The sequence below is a fragment of the Ranitomeya variabilis genome, chromosome 5 (genome assembly GCF_051348905.1).
Source record: "Ranitomeya variabilis isolate aRanVar5 chromosome 5, aRanVar5.hap1, whole genome shotgun sequence".
NCBI lineage: Eukaryota > Metazoa > Chordata > Amphibia > Anura > Dendrobatidae > Ranitomeya > Ranitomeya variabilis.
The window spans coordinates 131,287,241-131,306,807 of NC_135236.1; the positions used below are offsets into that span (position 1 = coordinate 131,287,241).

Here is a 19,567-nt window from a genome sequence, read left to right on the forward strand (position 1 = left end):
TTGCTGCGGCTATTACTGGACATAAGGTGATTTCTGTGTCCTGTGTTGCAGGTCTGTCCATCATCTCCTCAAAAACGAGACTATGGCCTCCCGAACGAGGCGTGGAGCCCGGACACCCGTGCCCTCTACAGGAGGTATGAGGAGCTGAGTGGCAGTGGAACATGGAGGAGGATCCCGTCCTATAACAGCACAGTGCACCACATAGCAGGTATTGGCCCTGTGCCATATATATCTATATCTATATATATATATATATATATATATATATATATATATATATATATATATATACACTAGCTGTTTCCAGCCAGCTAACGCTCGGCACGCTCATTGCTATCTAATTAATGCTACTGGTGATTAAACTAAAGTAAATAATGACAACATTCAATAGCGCTTACGCAGGTGGTAAATTAACTTAAAATAAAGTTAATAACAATAATAATCATTAAAAATCTGACTAATACTAATAATACATGGGGGGGCGGGTGGTAATGTGGTGGGGGGTGGGATTATGTGTGGTGATGTGATGGGGGGCGGGATTATGTGTGGTGATGTGTTGGGGGGCCGGATTATGTGTGGTGATGTGGTGGGGGGCGGGATTGTGTGTGGTGATGTGGGGGGCGGGATTATGTGTGGTGATGTGGGGGGGCGGGATTGTGTGTGGTGATGTGGTGGGGGGGCGGGATTGTGTGTGGTGATGTGTTGAGGGGGCGGGATTGTGTGGTGATGTGGGGGGGCGGGATTATTTGTGATGATGTGGGGGGCGGGATTATGTGTGGTGATGTGGGGGGGCGGGATTGTGTGTGGTGATGTGTTGGGGGCAGGATTATGTGTGGTGATGTGGTGGGGGGGCGGGATTGTGTGGTGATGTGGTGGGGGGGCGGGATTGTGTGTGGTGATGTGTTGGGGGCGGGATTATGTGTGGTGATGTGTTGGGGGCAGGATTATGTGTGGTGATGTGGTGGGGGGCGGGATTATGAGTGGTGATGTGGTGGGGGGGTGGGATTGTGTGGTGATGTGGTGGGGGGTGGGATTATGTGTGGTGATGTGGTGGGGGGCGGGATTATGTGTGGTGGTGGGGGGCGGGATTATGTGTGGTGATGTGGTTGGGGACGGGATTGTGTGTGGTGATGTGATGGGGGGGCGGGATTATGTGTGGTGATGTGGTGGGGGGCGGGATTGTGTGTGGTGATGTGGGGGGGCGGGATTATGTGTGGTGATGTGGGGGGGTGGGATTGTGTGTGGTGATGTGGTGGGGGGGCTGGATTGTGTGTGGTGATGTGTTGAGGGGGCGGGATTGTGTGGTGATGTGGTGGGGGGGTGGGATTGTGTGGTGATGTGGTGGGGGGTGGGATTATGTGTGGTGATGTGGTGGGGGGCGGGATTATGTGTGGTGGTGGGGGGCGGGATTATGTGTGGTGATGTGGTTGGGGACGGGATTGTGTGTGGTGATGTGATGGGGGGGCGGGATTATGTGTGGTGATGTGGTGGGGGGCGGGATTGTGTGTGGTGATGTGGGGGGGCGGGATTATGTGTGGTGATGTGGGGGGGTGGGATTGTGTGTGGTGATGTGGTGGGGGGGCTGGATTGTGTGTGGTGATGTGTTGAGGGGGCGGGATTGTGTGGTGATGTGGGGGGGCGGGATTATTTGTGATGATGTGGGGGGCGGGATTATTTGTGATGATGTGGGGGGCGGGATTATGTGTGGTGATGTGGGGGGGCGGGATTGTGTGTGGTGATGTGTTGGGGGCGCGGGATTATGTGTGGTGATGTGTTGGGGGCGGGATTGTGTGGCGATGTGGTGGGGGGCGGGATTATGTGTGGTGGTGGTGGCGGGATTATGTGTGGTGATGTGGTGGGGGCGGAGCTACTGTGCAGGGGGCGGGATTATCTGTGGTGGGGGGCATGATTGTGTGTGGTGATGTGGTGTGGATTGTGTGGTAATGTGGTGGGGGGGCGGGATTATGAGTGGTGATGTGGTGGGGGGGTGGGATTGTGTGGTGATGTGGGGGGTGGGATTATGTGTGGTGATGTGTTGGGGGCGGGATTATGTGTGGTGGGGGGCGGGATTATGTGTGGTGATGTGGTGGGGGGCGGGATTGTGTGTGGTGAAGTGGTGGGGGGCATGATTGTGTGTGGTGATGTGGTGTGGATTGTGTGGTAATGTGGTGGGGTGGCGGGATTATGTGTGGTGATGTGGTGGGGGGCGGAGCTACTGTGCAGGGGGCGGGATTAGCGAGTAATCACGATGCTATATATATATATATATATATATATATATATATATATATATATATATATATATATATATATATATATATATATATATATATATATATATATATATATAAACACACACACACACACACACACACACACACACACACACACACACACACACACATCACTGTACACCACATGCCAGGTACTGGCGCTGTACTATATATATATATATATATATATATATATAATTATAATATATATATATATATATATATATATATATATATATATATATATATAGTACAGAGCAGATTTTTCTCTGTTTTCATGACTTCATGTATGTGAACGTGTGCCATAGACTGCGAGAAAGACAACCATGATATGCCATGGACTAACTTACCCCCACCCTGTACCCCATCCATGGCTCCCACAGTCTCCACCAATGATCCCCACAGTCCCTACTCCCTACCTGTACATGTGCTTTGGTAAAACCAATGTTTATTTGGTCCTGTAAAGCTTCTCTGAATTGATTATATATACACATGTGGAATTATATGCTTAACCCCTTAGTGACAGAGCCAATTTAGGCTAGGTTCACATTGCGTTATTGGGTGATCGCTAACGGACAGCGTTGCACGGCGAAAATGTCGCAATTAACGCCGTGCAACGGGTCCGTTAGCGCACTCATTGATAGCAATGTTGTTCCTGCCTGAAACGCATTGCTAGCGCATGCCTTTTTCGGCTCGCGCTAGCGATGCGCCGTTCTCTTGTGACGCGCCTCGGACGCTGCTTGCAGCGTCCGCGGCGCGCCCGAGGTCCGTTCCCCGCTCTTGCAGATCGGGGATCTGCGAGAGCGGGGACGTTAACGCGGCCCCTACAAATACATTACGTTAGCGCTAAACGGATTGCCCTAACGCAATGTGAACCTAGCCTTAGTACTTAATGACCGAGCCAATTTTTACAATTCTGACCACTGTCACTTTATGAGGTGGATGTTTGTTATGATAGAAAATAACAAAGTGTGACACCATTCTAAAAACTGCACCCCTCAAGGTGCTCAAAACCACATTCAAGAAGTTTATTAACCCTTTACGTGCTTCACAGGAACTGAAACAATGTGGAAGGAAAAAATGAACATTTAACTTTTTTTTGCAAACGTTTTACTTCAGAACCATTTTTTTTTATTTTCACAAGTGTAGAAACAGAAATTTAACCATATATTTTGTTGTGCAATTTCTCCTGAATACACCGATACCCCATATGTGGGGTAAACCACTGTTTGGGCGCACCGCAGAGCTTGGAAGAGAGCGAGCGCCGTTTGACTTTTTCAATGCAGAATTGGCTGGAATTGAGATCGGACGCCATGTCACGTTTAGAGAGCCCCTGATGTGCCTAAACAGTGGAAACCCCCCACAAGTGACCCCATTTTGTAAACTAGACCCCTTAAGGAACTTATTTAGATGTGTCTTGATCACTTTGAACCAGGGTGGATTTGATTTAAATCTAACTGATTTAAATCACGATTTAAATCACGATTTAAATCACTAGTCAGTAAGGCTTGATTTAAATCAGTGATTTAAATCAAAGTTTCTACCTAAACTAGTTCTTGCTACTTTAACATGCAAGTAGATGAAGATTTTTAGAATCACTTTTTATATTACTTTTTTCTCCCCAGTTTAATGGGTTAATCATTCATATTTGGACACCACTGTTCTGTTGTACTTAGGAAGGAGAAAAATAATCCTGACCTTAATAACAATTTAAATAGATTTATTCAACTGAAACAATAACAACATTACAGCATAAGTTATTTGCTTAAACAAACATCCATGTTTGTTAACTAATTTGGCTAAACAAAATATATATATATTTTAAGAAACTTAGACTGTCAGCCCAGCCGACACATGAAAAACTTAAATACTACTGTCCCTGCTGTCCTCTGTAGCTCACTTGTCGTCATCTTCATCATCATCTTCTTCTTTGTTCCTATTCATAATCTGGAAAAGAAAAACAAGCTTTCCTGCTTTATTGGGTCCCAACCGATTTCTCAATTTAGAATGAATGAGTCCAAAGGAAGAGAATATTCTTTCAACGCCTGCAGAAGAAGCTACTGCTGTTAAAAGTGAAATCATTACTTGAACAGTCTCTAAATCCAAGCGCTTAAGTGACTTCCACCAGTTTACTGGTGTGACCTTCCTTAAAATATCTTCAGCAAACATATATTTCTTGAATGGTTCCCCCTTAGCTCTGAAGTTTATTATAGTTGGCATTAAAGATGGATGATTGCTGGATACCCATGTCATAGCTAACTCCTCTTCCTCAGCACTTAGGTTTTGACCCTGATATTGGATATTGACAATATTTGCCAAAAAATGAGCTGGAGTCAGTGCTTGTCCCATTCGTTTGTTTACTGCTTGTAATTTAATTCTGTCCATGTGTAGTTCTGTTTTTAAGTGTTCACTCAGTTCCTTCCAAATTTCAACAGCATCCGCAATAAAACAGCTATTTTTCTGTATTTTGTTTAAAGCTTGAGAGATGGGTTTCAGGAAGCTCAGCATATGTTCAACATTTCTCTTAAGCCCAATGTTGAGGATTTTGGCCGTGACAGTGCCATCTATTTTATCTCGATTTTCTTCACAAAGTGTCATCAGAATAGGCCAGTTTTTGATATACTGCTCAAAACAGTCCACCACAGAGTTCCATCTAACATCTTGTGGGAGCGTTAGCTTGGTTCCACCCATCCTTTTCAGAGCTGCTGCAGCAAAATGATTATTACGGAAGTATTTAGCAATTTCAACAACATTAGCCTTTATTTCTGGAACACTTAAGTCTTTGGCTAAGAGGTGCAGCAAATGAGCACTGCAACCATATGTTATTAACAGCTTTGTATTCCCTCCCTGCTCTTCTAAATCTCTTCTCATCTTGGATACGTTTGCAGTATTGTCAGTGACCAAACTGCGTACTAGACATTTGAATTTTTGTTCACATGTCGTTATAGCTTTTACTGCCACTTCTTGTAAGTATTCTGCTGTGTGTGCATTTCCTGACGTATCAGTTGTTTGTGCAAGGAAGACTTTACCTTCTTCTGTTGTTATACAAGCACATACAATAGGATCATTGTGGACATTACTCCACCCATCAATACTTAGGTTAACAATTTTACCCTCCTGAGCTGTTGCACATTGCTCCATTTCTCTGTCATACACTTGATCCAGCAGTTTCCCTGCAACATCAGCTCTGCTGGGTGGACTGTATCCTGGTCTCAGTGACTGAACCATATTAATGAAATGTGGGTTCTCAGTCAGACGGAAAGAAGAGTTCGTTGCATAAATAAACTGGGCAATTTTTTCATCAATCAACTCTTTTTCTAATCTGCTAGTTCTTATCACAAACCTATCTATGGTGGTTCCAGGAGGTAAAGGTTTTTTCTTCCTTTTGGGTGATGGTGATATGTGGCTGTGGGTGTCTGATGATGATGCTGCTGCTAATGAAGCACTATCCTGGATGGATAACTCTGAAACTGTAGAACAGGATGATGGTGATCTTGGAGGTGGATAGTTTCCAGAATCCATGAATTACCCTAAACAAAAAAAAGTCAATGCTGTTATTTTATTGTTTATACAATTTCTGCTTATTGTACACAACACATCACTGCCCCTGCCCCAAAAGGAATATTTGTTTTTCTTCATAACTGTACCAAATGACAGTAACATGCAGTAATAATAAGAAATATAATTTTTCTCACACATGACAGTTCAGTCTTTAGAAATAGGATTCAATAAAAATGTTTACCAACCTGAAGATCCTGCCTGTTCAGAAGTGTTTCTTTGGTCATCTTCATCACCGCACTTCTCATGATGTTGCCTCATTCGCGCCACCAGGCCTTGCATCTCTTTGTTGCATTGTTTGCATTTTGCACGCATGCCTGCCTTACCGATAGGCGAAGGAGCTTCATTAAAATATTCCCAAACTGGGTCTCTTTTACGGCCTGCTGTCATTATAAGGAAAGAATGTAATAAACCTCAGATCGTATCGTACACACAAACAGATCCAGACTTGTCTGTCTGTGGCTATGCTGCAGTATTGTGCTCAAAGTTTCACTTTCATTTTCTTGTCTGCTTGCCCTTCCTCCTCCTCACACTTAGATTCACATTCTTCTTGTGTTGTGCAGATCAATTCCACTCCAAACAATCAGAAACATATTGTCTAACTTCTTGGACTTGGCACTGAAGGGGTTGATTCTGTATTCATAGGTTTGTAGAACAATAGGATTAAGGTCTTTTTCTCAACTCTGTTCATGTTGTAACATTTTTGCCGTGAAGAAGAGGCTGGGACCTCTGCGGAGTCAAATTCAGTTTTGAGAACTGCGTAAGTAAAGCGAGCGTCTGTGATAATATAGGAGAGAAACTGCCCACTAATCCTACAGAAACCTCTGGAAGAGCATGGCATTGTGAATGTTACACATATACAGCCTTTATTCTACTGAGTTAAACAACTCAGCTTTATCTCATGATGGAAGAACCTTTGGATGGTAAAATATTTTCCTCAAAAAGCAGTTTATTGAAAAAAATCCGATTTAAATCAAAAAAATCCGATTTTTTTTATTTTGTTTTAAAAAAACATTGATTTTTATCCACCCTGCTTTGAACCCCCAAGTGCTTCACTTTATAATGTAGAGCCGTGAAAATAAAAAATCGCATTTGTTTACACAAAAATGATTTTTCGCCCACAAATTCTTATTTTCACAAGGGTAACAGGAGAAATTAGACCACAAAAGTTGTTGTGGAATTTCTCCTGAGTACGTCGATACCCCATATGTGGGGGTAAACCACTATTTGGGCCCACCGCAGAGCTTGGAAGAGAATGAGTGCCATTTTACTTTTTCAATGTAGAATTGGCTGGAATTGAGATCGGACGCCATGTCGCGTTTGGAGAGCCCCTGATGTGCCTAAACAGTGGAAAGCCCCCACAAGTGACACCATTTTGGAAGCTAGACCCCTTAAGGAACTTACCTAGATGTGTGGTAAGCACTTTAAACCCCCAAGTGCATCACAGAAAATTTATAAAGTAGAGCCGTGAAAATAAAAAATCCTTTTTTTTCCTTAAAAATGATTTTTTAGCCTGCAGTTTTTTATTTTCTCAAGGGTAACAGGAGACATTGGACCCCAAAATCTGTTGACCAGTTTGTCTTGAGTATGCTGATACCTCATCTGTGGGGGGGGGCACTGTTTGGGCACCCATCGGGGCTCGGAAGGGAAGGAGCGCCGCTTGGAATGCAGACTTTGATGGGATGGTCTGCGGGCGTCATGTTGCATTTGCAGAGCTCCTGATGTACCTAAACAGTAGAAAGCCCCCGCAAGTGACCCCATTTTGGAAACTAGACCCCCCAAAGACCTTAGCTAGATGTGTGGTGAGCACTATGAACCCCCAACTGCTTCACAGAAGTTTATAATGTAGAGCCATGAAAATAAAAATAATCATATTTTTTCCACAAAAATGATCTTTTCACCCCCAAATTTTTACTTTCACAAGGGTAAATTTTTACTTTCACAAGGGTAACAAGAGAAATTGGACCCCAAAAGTTGTTGTCCAATTTGTCCTGAGTATGCTGGTACCCCATGTGTGGGGGGGACCACTGTTTGGGCGCACGGCAGAGCTCGGAAGGGAAGGAGCGCCGTTTTGGAATGCAGACTTTGATAGAATGGTCTGCAGGCTTTATGTTGCGTTTGCAGAGCCCCTGATGTACCTAAACAGTAGAAACCCCCCACAAGTGACCCCATTTTGGAAACTAGACCCCCCACGGAACTTATCTAGATGTGTGGTGAGAACTTGGAATGCCCAAGTGCTTCACAGAAGTTTATAATGCAGAGTCGTGAAAATAAAAAATATTTTTTTTTCCACAAAAAAGATTTTTTTAGCCCCCAAGTTTTTATTTTCACAAGGGTAACAGGAGAAATTGGACCCCAAAAGTTGTTGTCCAATTTATCCCGAGTACTCTGATGCCCCATATGTGGGAGTAAACCACTGTTTGGGCGCACGGCAGAGCTCAGAAGGGAGGGAGCACCATTTGACTTTTTGAGGTCAAAATTGGCTTTCGTGTTTGGAGACTACCTGATGTACCTAAACAGTGGAAACCCCCCAATTCTAACTCCAACCCTAACCCCAACACACCCCTAACCCTAATCCCAACCCGATCCATAATCCTAATCACAACCCTAACGATAATCACAACCCTAACCCCAAAACAACCCTAACCATAACTCTAATCAAAACCCTAAATCCAAAACACCCCTAATCCTATTCTCAACCCTAATCCTAATACACTCCTAACCCTAATCCCAACCCTAACCTTAACCCTAATCCCAAGCCTAACCCTAATCCCAAACGTAACACTAATGCCAACCCTAACCCTAATACAAACCCTAACTTTAGCCCCAACTCTACCCCTAACTCTAGCCCTAGCCCTAACCCTAAATTTAGCCCCAACCCTAACCCTAGCCCTAACTTTAGCCCCAACCCTAACTTTAGCCCTAACCCTAGCCCTAACCCTAAATTTAGCCCCAACCCTAACCCTAAATTTAGCCCCAACCCTAACCCTAAATTTAGCCCCAACTCCTCTAGCTGCCGGCCGGCAGATCATGGCGGGCGCACTGCGCATGCGCCCGCCATTTTCTTACCAGATGAAGAAGCCGGCGGGCAGGAGGGGACGCAGGAGGACCCAGGGACACCGGTAAGTATAACAGGGTCCCCGAATCCCCCTATTTCTCTGTCCTCTGATGTGCGATCACATCAGAGGACAGAGAATCACACATTTTTGTTTTGGTTTTTTTGCGGCCGCCGGTAAACAGTTAATTACCGGCGATCGCAAAACAGGGGTCGGTAGAAACCGACCCCGATCATGTTCTTTGGGGTCTCGGCTACCGAGATGCGAACTCTGCTTCAGGAAAATGGCCGCCGCGATCTCCATCTGCGCACGCGCGGCAGCCCGCGGCCATTTTCCTGAAGCCCCGGGCAGCAGAGCGCTCCAACTGCGCACGCGCGGCCACAGGAAGATGGCCGACCCCACCGATCACCAGGGATATAGCGCAGATCACGCTGTTTTTCGTCACCTGCGCAGTCGCAAACCACTACGCCACCAACGGAAACCTAAGCAAGATCTGGGGGAAGAAACAGCTTTGTCACCACGCCCATATGACCAGACCAGCATGATTGACAAGCGAAAACGGCGACTTTGGTAAGTAATTTCGGCAGCTTAGGTGGGGAATCAGGGTAGAAAATAAACACTTCTGTAAAGCACAGCTCATGCCCTATGTAGCGGTATTTTTATCTCCGAATGAAAAACCGGGGTGACAGATTCCCTTTAAGAAATGAAGGTCAGTCAGTCCGAAAAATTGGGAAAACTTTGAAAGTGTCCCCTAGTGCAGTTGCAAAAACCATCAAGCAATACAAAGAAACTGGCTCACATGAGGACCGCCCCAGGAAAGGAAGACCAAGAGTCACCTCTGCTTCTGAAGATAAGTTTATCCGAGTCACCAGCCTCAGAAATTGCAGGTTAACAGCAGCTCAGATTAGAGACCAGGTCAATGCCACACAGAGTTCCAGCAGCAGACACATCTCTACAACAACTGTTAAGAGGAGACTTTGTGCAGCAGGCCTTCATGGTAAAATAGCTGCTAGGAAACCACTGCTAAGGACAGGCAACAAGCAGAAGAGACTTGTCTGGGCTAAAGAACACAAGGAATGGACATTAGACCAGTGGAAATCTGTGCTTTGGTCTGATGAGTCCAAATTTGAGATCTTTGGTTCCAACCACCGTGTCTTTGTGCAACACAGAAAAGGTGAACGGATGGACTCTACATGCCTGGTTCCCACAGTGAAGCATGGAGGAGGAGGTATGATTGTGTGGGGGTGCTTTGCTGTTGACACTGTAGGGGATTTATTCAAAATTGAAGGCATACTGAACCAGCATGGCTACCACAGCATCTTGCAGCAGCATGCTATTCCATCTGGTTTGCGTTTAGTTGGAACATCATTTCTTTTTCAACAGGACAATGACCCCAAACACACCTCCAGGCTCTGTAAGGGCTATTTTGAACATGAAGGAGAGTGATGGGGTGCTACACCAGATGACCTGGCCTCCACAGTCACCAGACCAGAACCCAATCGAGATGGTTTGGGGTGAGCTGGACCGCAGAGTGAAGGCAAAAGGGCCAACAAGTGCTAAGCATCTCTGGGAACTCCTTCAAGATTGTTGGATGACCATTTTTTTGTTAAGTATATAATTCCACATGTATTAATTCATAGTTTTGATGCCTTCAGTGTTAATGTACAATTTTCATAGTCATGAAAATACAAAAAAATCTTTAAATGAGATGTGTCCAAACTTTTGGTCTGTACCTTATATATATAATGTGTATATATATATATGTATGTATATAATGTGTGTGTATGTGTGTGATATATATATATATATATATATATATATATATATATATATATATATATATATACAGTATATATATATATATATACACACCACATTACCACACATAATCCCGCCCCCCCACCACATTACCACACACAATCCCGCCACCTCACCACATCACCACACATAATCCCGCCCCCCCACCACATTACCACACATAAAAAGAGGCGTAGCTAGGGGTCCAGCTCAGGGGGGGCGAAACATGTGAGTGGGCCCCTAACAGGCGGACATATCATTAGTGCAAACTATGTGGCAGCACATGGGCCCAAGAGTTACCTCTAAATAAGGTGCAATTTTGTATTTTTAGAAGTTCTTGGGCTGCAAAGGGCCCATATATTGTTCTTGCACATGGGCCCTTTTCTGTCTGTGTCCACCTGTGGCCCTTAACCAGGTAACCATGATTGTAACTACGGTGGGTATAGGGGAACCTCAGGAGATAACCGCACTGTTATTGAAAATAAATCTCTATACAATAACCAGCACTGATATTACCGCCATACGGTAATACCATATAGTGGTAGATACCAGTCCTGCATTACATAGAGAGATCACAGTACAGTTATAGATGGTGACTTACAGAGGACGTTCTTTCCGGTGGAGCCATTTACTTTTCCCATCTTTTCCACCTGGCCCAGACTGACAAACTGTGTATACTATTACTTCAACATTTTTCAGTCACCGCTCTGTGTATAGAGAGTGGCGGCTGTAACTGATGCCCCGGGACAGACTGACAGCCGGTACAGCACTATCTGCCACCCAGTAGTTAGGCTTCAATGCTTCGCAAGTGCCTACTTAATATTTAGGAGTCCCCCTATGTGCAGTAATAATGGCCCCAGCATCGCTGATGAGAGCATCGCTGATGACGATTTTCTTCTATTGAGAGAAGTCAAATTTGTTTGCAAATAGCAAACGTGGTCGCATGACCGCCTGATCACACCAGTGGTCTTGGGGTCTCATGACGGCAGGTGCACCCCATCATGATTTGGCAGTCTGTAGAGTGACTGCAGACAATTATCCCAAGCCTTTAATAAAAGGGAACCTGTCACCCCCCCAGGGCCTATTAAGGTAAAAGAGCCACCTTCTTCAGCACTAAGGCTGCATTCTGTGAAGGTGGCTCTTATGTTTTTTATCCCTAATAACGCTGAAATATTCACTTTTATAAATTGTGCGCCATACCTGTATTAAGTCTGGAGGGTACGTTTTCTCCCCCTGACTCAGCCGCCTCGCAGCCGTCCATCATCCCACCGAGCACCGCCTCCTTTCTGTCTTGTGGTGTCACCGGCGCTCTGCAATTATTGCTCGGGCATGGGCAGTGCTCGCTGCCATGGAACTTATATCAAGTGATGTAAGTAGATCGCGCCTGCACACAGCGCCAGATTCCCAGCCCCGCAGTGTGAATAAATCATAACACACTGCGGGGCGGGATCTTGGTCCTCCGCTACACGCAGGCGCGATATCAGTACATCAGCTGATGTGAGTTCCAGGGCAGCGCACACGGCCCATGCCAGAAAAATGAGAGCCCAGCCCAGGCATCGGCGCCCGGTGGGATGATGGACGGCTGGGAGGTGGTTGTGTCCGGGGACAAAAGACGTACCCCACAGACTCAATACAGTTATGGCACGCAATTTATACAAGTGAATATTTCAGCATTATTAGGGATCAAAAACATAAGAGCCACCTTCACAGAATGCAGCATTAGTGCTGCTGAAGGTGGCTGGCTCTATTACCTTACTAGGCCCTGGGGAGGGTGACAGGTTCCCTTTAATAATTTAATTATAAGCAATTTATTCTTATAACATAGAATGCAGCCCGTCGTTACTGTATTGTTATACTTGTTAGGGGGCAGACAGACGGACATATTTCTCATGCAAGGATCGCATCGCAATCCTCGGACTGACCGTCGGCTCTCCTGACCTGAGGCTGACAGTTGCATAGTAATCTATAACGCTGTCAAGCTTATGTCAGGAGAGGTGTCAGGGCCAGTCCGAGGATTGCAATGTGATCGTCGTATGAGTTATACAGTGTCTGTCTGCGCCCTTATGTTAATACTTATCCTTGTTATAGTAATATTAACCTTCTTTGCTATGCTTGTTTAACTAATACTTATAAAAGACCCAGCTCGCAATAATAAAAAGCCCCCGACCTCCCCATCTCCAGCCCCAAAGACAGCAACTATTAGGGTATGTTTCCAAGGGACGTATTGCTTGGGTTTTTGCTGGGGATTGGACGCTGTGTGCATCCGCAGCTTCCAAACTGTAGTTTCCAGATGTTACAGCATAGTGGAGGGGATTTTATGAAATCCCATCTCCAGTATGCGTACATAGACGCAGGATACAGACTTGCGTAACCGGACATGTGACTCGTTTTTCTAGACAGCAGCGTGTCTATTTATCTTGTGGAGATGCTCCGTCTCCACAAGATAAATAAAACAGTCTATGAATAGGATGCGCTGATTCCACCTGTGTACAAAGAGTATATGCGGAATCACCGCGCGTACAACAACGGGCAGCGCTTTGGGCAGAGTGGGGTATCTGCTGCGTCCAAAGCGCTGCCAATACACCTCGAGGACACATACCCTCACATATGATGGAGTGAATATCTCATAACATTAAACAGTATAATAATAATCGGCCCCCCAGTGCCCCCTCACCCACGTCAGCCATCACAATACCCTCAAACTCTCCCATTCACCCCCAGTACCCTGTCCCCCTCCCACAATACCACCATCCTCTCTCATTCACCCCCACAGTGCCCAGTCCCCCTGCACACCCACAATAACCCACATTGTTTCACATTTACCCCACAGTGCCCTGTCCTCCTCTCCACTTCAGCCCCCACAATACCACAATCCTCTCACATTCACCCCCACAGTGACCATGATATGCCTAAATCGAATTACTCTAATAAATTCCACCCCCACTTACTGATGAAGCTTTCAGGCAGACAGTGAGGAGGAACAGGAAGTGTCCAGATAGATACAAGGAGGGCACTAGGACCCAGCATGCCTCAGCCAAACCAAGCGTGCACACACTGCACAGCCAGAAAGTAACTGCTGCTGCCACCTCCTTGGGTGAGGCCACATTGCACTCTGCAGGGAGGGAGGCTGGCTCTGCAGCCGGCATTATGCTGCTCTCTCCCTGACACCTCAGACTCAGCAGTGGATCTCCCGGAGGGCCCCTTCAGGTGACTGGGCCCGGGGCAATGGCCCCCTCTGCCCCCCCAGTAGCTATGCTACTGCCCCCACCACATTACCACACACAATCCCGCCCCCCCACCACATTACCACACACAATCCCGCCCCCCCACCACATTACCACACACAATCCCGCCCCCCCACCACATTACCACACATAATCCCGCCCCCCCACCACATTACCACACATAATCCCCCCACCACATTACCACACATAATCCCGCCCCCCACCACATTACCACACATAATCCCGCCCCCCCACCACATTACCACACACAATCCGGCCCCCCCAACACATTACCACACACAATCCCGCCCCCCCAACACATTACCACACACAATCCCGCCCCCCCACCACATTACCACACACAATCCCGCCCCCCCACCACATTACCACACACAATCCCGCCCCCCCACCACATTACCACACACAATCCCGCCCCCCCACCACATTACCACACATAATCCCGCCCGCCCACCCCATTACCACACATAATCCCGCCCCCCACCCCATTACCACACACAATCCCGCCCCCCCACCCCATTACCACACATAATCCCGCCCCCCCACCCCATTACCACACATAATCCCGCCCCCCCACCCCATTACCACACATAATCCCGCCCCCCTACCCCATTACCACACATAATCCCGCCCCCCCACCCCATTACCCCACACAATCCCGCCCCCCCACCCCATTACCCCACACAATCCCGCCCCCCCACCCCATTACCACACATAATCCCGCCCCCCCACCCCATTACCACACATAATCCCGCCCCCCACCCCATTACCACACATAATCCCGCCCCTCACATTACCACAGATAATCCCGCCCCCTGCACAGTAGCTCCGGGACTCCAGCGCTGCAAGGCTGCTGTGCTAACCACTGCGCCACCGTGCTGGGTTCTAATCCCACCTTGGACAACATCTGCAAAGAGTTTGTATGTTCTCTCCGTGTTTGCGTGGGTTTCCTCCGGGCACTCCGGTTTCCTCCCCACCGTCCTCACACATTACCACATGAGGCTGCATCTTCACACATTACCACACGAGGCTCTGTCCCCACACGTTACCACACGAATCCAGTTTGCTTTTGATTTTACACTGTGAAAAAAATTAATGTATTATTCTGATTTTTAAACATTATTATTGTTATTAACTTCATTTTAAGTTAATTTACCACCTGCATAAGCGCTATTGAATGTCATTATTTACTATATATATATATATATATATATATATATATATATATATATATATATATATATATATAAAATCTAATTCAAAGAAGATTTATTGGCAGGACCAAATACACATTAGTTTTACCAAAGCACGTGTACAGTAGGGACTGTGGGGTTCATGGGTGGAGACTGTGGGAACCATAGATGGGGTACAGGGTGGGGGTTAGTTAGTCCATGGCATATCATGGTTGTCTTTCTCGGAGCCTATGGCACACGCTCACATACTGCGCTGCTATCTCCGCTGCGCTCTTCTTCCCCCAGCAGGATATATGTTTTCTCTTCCTTCTTCATGAATCTGAAATCCGGGAAGAGATCGTAGAGTCTCCTGAAGTGATTGGCCCTCACTGCTGAGTATTTGGTGCAGTAAGTGGGTCTCATCCTCCAGGGCCTCCAGGTCACAGTATAGGCACAATCTGTCCTCCCTGGTCTTGTAGCTCTGTTGTGTCGGCCGACCTCGGTGGCCAGATTGTGGGCACTGAGTCTATATCTGCTCAGGATCTGGCAGTCTCTGGGGTCCGAGAGTTTCTCCAGATATGGAGCCTGTCTGTAGTCTCTCTGTAGACTCTGGTACATGGTCAGTTTCTGTGAGCTGCTGATCTCGTTTTTCCAGACACTGATGTACCTCTCCTGCCCCTCCTCTACCATTTTCCTGATTGTGGCTTTTGTCAGGTTGTTTTGGTTGACGGTTTGGTAAGGTTGGGTTTGGGTGAGCTGTTCTAGGGGTCCTGGTTTGTGCGGACCACCTGTATGTAGCATGGCTTTGTGGTGATGGGAGCTTGGGTTGCGACTCTGTAGGTGAGCCTTGAAGGACAGCGCCCTCTTCAGCACTGCTAGGTGCAGTGAGAATCTGTCCTGCTGAGCCCGACAGGCACTGTTGGTGGTGCTCCGATGGACCTGGAGGAGGTGTTTACAGAATTCCAGGTGGAATATTTCTGTTGGACTGGAATCCCACTTTGACCAGTCTTGGTATGTGTGAGGGCCCCGGACTTCACTGCCGTACTGGAGGATTGGGGTGATTTTGGCATCAAAGATTTTTAGCCAGACCCTCACTGGTGGCTTCAGATGGTAGAGTTTCCTTCGGATGGCATAGAAGGTTTTGCTGGCCTTGTCCTTCAGGTCTCTATGGCTTGTTTGAAGCTCACTGACTGGTGAATTTCCAGGCCCAGGTAGGTATATTTGTCCGTTTCTGTAAGAGCGCAGTTGTTTAGCACAAATGGAATTTGCTTGTTTGGTCTTGGCTTTCTCTTCTGGAACACCATGATGTTGGTTTTCTTTGCATTGATCTGTATTGCCCACGTGGAACTGAATTTCTCCAAGATTTTCAGGCTTTCTTGGAGACCTTTCTCAGTTGGTGACAGCAGCAGTAAGTCATCTGCATACAGCAAAAAATTCACCTGGGCATCATGACGTGTGAGACCTGGTGACGTGCGGAGATTCCAGAGCGGTGGCATGCTCATTGACGTAAATATTGAAGAGCGTTGGACTTGGGGTGCAGCCATGTCTTATTCCACGGCTTTGCTGGAAATCAGCCGTTCATCTACAGATCACTCTCATGCTGCAGCCGTTCTCGGTGTAGGAGCTTTTGATTACTTCATAGGTCTTTCCTCCTATTCCGCTCTCCAGCAGTTTCAGTAACAGGCCTGGGTGCCACACTGAGTCAAACGCCTTTCTAAAATCCACAAAACAAGCATACATCTTCCCATGCTTTGTGTTGTAGACATGGCTCTGAATGAGGCTGTGCAGGGTGTAGATGTGGTCAGTAGTGCAGTGGTTTGGTATGAACCCTGCTTCAATTTTGCTGAGGACGTTATGCTCGATGAGGAAATTAAGGATCCTTTTATTCAGGATGCTATTTAACAGTTTCCCTAGGTTACTGCTGATACATATGCTTCTGTAGTTGGCAGGGTCGTACCTGTCCCCACTCTTGTGAATGAGTGAGATGAGGCCTTGATTCCAGGTACGAGGGAAGTAGCCGGCACTCAGCACAATAGTGAACAGTTTAACCATTGCTGCCTATAACGGTGGGCTGTACTTCAGCATTTCTGGTGGGATTCCAACCGGGCCACTGGCTTTTCTACACCTTATGGAAGATATTCTCTCTGTATCTTCCTGTAGTGTGATTGGTGTATCCAGTGGATTTTGGAAACTTTTGACTTTTTCCTCCATTTACTTTAGCTTTTCCGCTATGTTTTTCTGTTCTTGGTTTAGTTCTTCTTTTGGGATGTCTTTGTAGAGGTCTGTGAAGTACTGAAGCCAGATATTGCCATTTTGGATATGGATGTTGTTTTTCTTGCTTTTTTTGCCCATGTGGTTCCATAGTTCCCAAAACGAGTTGTCTTGGAGGGCGTCTTGGAGTTGGTTAAGTTTGGTGGAGATGTAATTCTGCTTCTTCCTCTTGAGCATGATTTTGTATTGCCTTTGTATAGTGTTGTAGGCATCACTCAGACGCGGATGGTTGGGGTCTCCGTTTTTCTTGTTTTTGGCTATTCTCTGGGTCTTCCGTTCAGCTTTACATTCTCTGTCAAACCAACCAATGGTCTGTTTTTCTTTTGGCCTTTTATAGTTGACTTTTCTAAGTTTGGACAGTTCGGCAATGGTGTAGATATATCATTGAGGTCTTTTGTAGCTTGGTACGCTCCTTCTGGGTTAGGCTTGTACTCGTAGTTGTAGAAGTGGTGGAGCATCTCCTGTTTTTGGATCTGCTGGGAGCCTCTTGATATTTTATTGCTGATGTCTTGGACCATTTATAGGATGGTGGCAGGTTGGACATGCCGCTCTGCTGAGGCTTTTGTGCCAATGTTTTCTTTGTAGATTTTATCTACAGGAGAAGTTGGCTATGATCTGACAGGTGCGTTTGTGGGGTGACTATGAAGCTGCCGTTATTTACCCTGTCCTTATCTGTAATGGCGTAGTCTACTACACTCCTTCCTATATGAGAGTTTAATGTATATCTTCCTAGGGAGTCTCCCTTGGTGCGGCCATTAAGAATATGAAGTCCTAAACTTCTACGTAGGTTCAGGATCTTTTTGCCACTCTTGTTGACTGTGTGTCGTGGCTGTCAGTCTCTGCTCCAAGTATGTAGATGTTTTCATCCGTGGTCAGAAAGTCTTTTTCTCTCCCAGTTCTTGCATTGAAGTCTCCAAAGATGAGAACTTTGCCCAGGGCCTGATAATGGGCAGCTTCTCCTTTAAAGATCTCAAAGCTCTCTGGATTGAAGAAGGGTGACTCTGGTGGTGGCATGTAGGTGGTGCAGACATAGACATCAGACTAAGAGCTGAGAATGAAGCTGTTGATTCTAAACCATATATGGCTGTCTCCTCTCTTCACCGGTTTGATGTACTGATGGAGCTCCTCTTTATGCCAGATCAATATTCCTCCTGAGCAGCCGCCCTGTTTAAAGAAGTTGTCCACTACAATAATTTTTTTTTTTCATAAATCTTGCTATTATGTGCCACTGAAAAGATCCACTGTCTTTATTTTAGCAATATTACCTTTTATCATGCTGTAGCAGCACATCTTCAGTGCTGGATCCAGCTCTCATGGGGTTAATCGACAACTTCCTTTCTCCTGAGTTATTGTGCTCTAATACTACAAGTTCTATGATGCATTGCACTGCCACTAAGCACGAACCTACCACACCCACTCCAAAACACACCCAAACCCCTCCCTCCTCTATCTTCAAAAAGATTTGTGATGTCATTTCTGTCCAACCTCCTCTTTTACATTTGTCCAACCCACACTCCATTACACACACAGATAGATAGATAGATAATAGATAGATAGCTTGAGAAAGGTCCACATCCTGGACTGAAACGTCGCACATGGGCCAATAAACCACTTTTATTTTTTCTATTGGAGTGCTGCCTTCATTTTTCTGGATAATAGATAGATACAGTAGATAGATAGATAGATAGATAGATAGATAGATATGGGATGGATAGATGGATACATACAGATATATCTATATCTATTTCCATAGATATGTCCATATCCATGTTTCTAAACCCCTTCACCCCTGGAGCTTTTTTGTTTTCGTTTATCGCTCCCCTTCTTTGCAGAGCCATAATTTTTCCATCAATATGGCCATGTGAGGGCTTATCTTTTGCGGGACAAGTTCTACTTTTGAACAAAACCATTAGTTTTACCATGTCGTGTAACAGAAAATGTGAAAAAAAGTCAAAGTGCGATGAAATTGCAAAAAAAGTACAATCCCACACTTGTTTTTTGCTTGGCTTTTTTGCTAGGTTCACTAAATGCTAAGGCTGTGTGCACCCGTTGCGGATTTGATTGCAGATCCGCAGGGGTTTTGGCTGCACAGAATTGCATCAAATCCGCATTGTAGTGCTCAACCAATGTAAGTCTATGTGAGCTGCAGACTTGTTGTGCACATGCTGCGGAAAAAGCCGCACCGAAACGCAGCTTTT

The 19,567-nt window shown here is 45.9% G+C and overlaps 1 protein-coding gene across 3 annotated transcripts in view; it reads left to right on the forward strand.

The window, feature by feature from the left end:
* The window catches only part of LOC143775317 (acyl-coenzyme A thioesterase THEM4-like), a 494,072-nt gene that overhangs the window by 346,627 nt on the left and 127,878 nt on the right, over nucleotides 1–19,567 (forward strand). For all 3 annotated transcript variants that reach the window (XM_077263314.1, XM_077263313.1, XM_077263312.1), the window contains exon 3: nucleotides 52–208. In XM_077263314.1, the coding sequence (XP_077119429.1) occupies nucleotides 52–208 (157 nt within the window). The remainder of the gene's footprint in view (nucleotides 1–51; nucleotides 209–19,567) is intronic.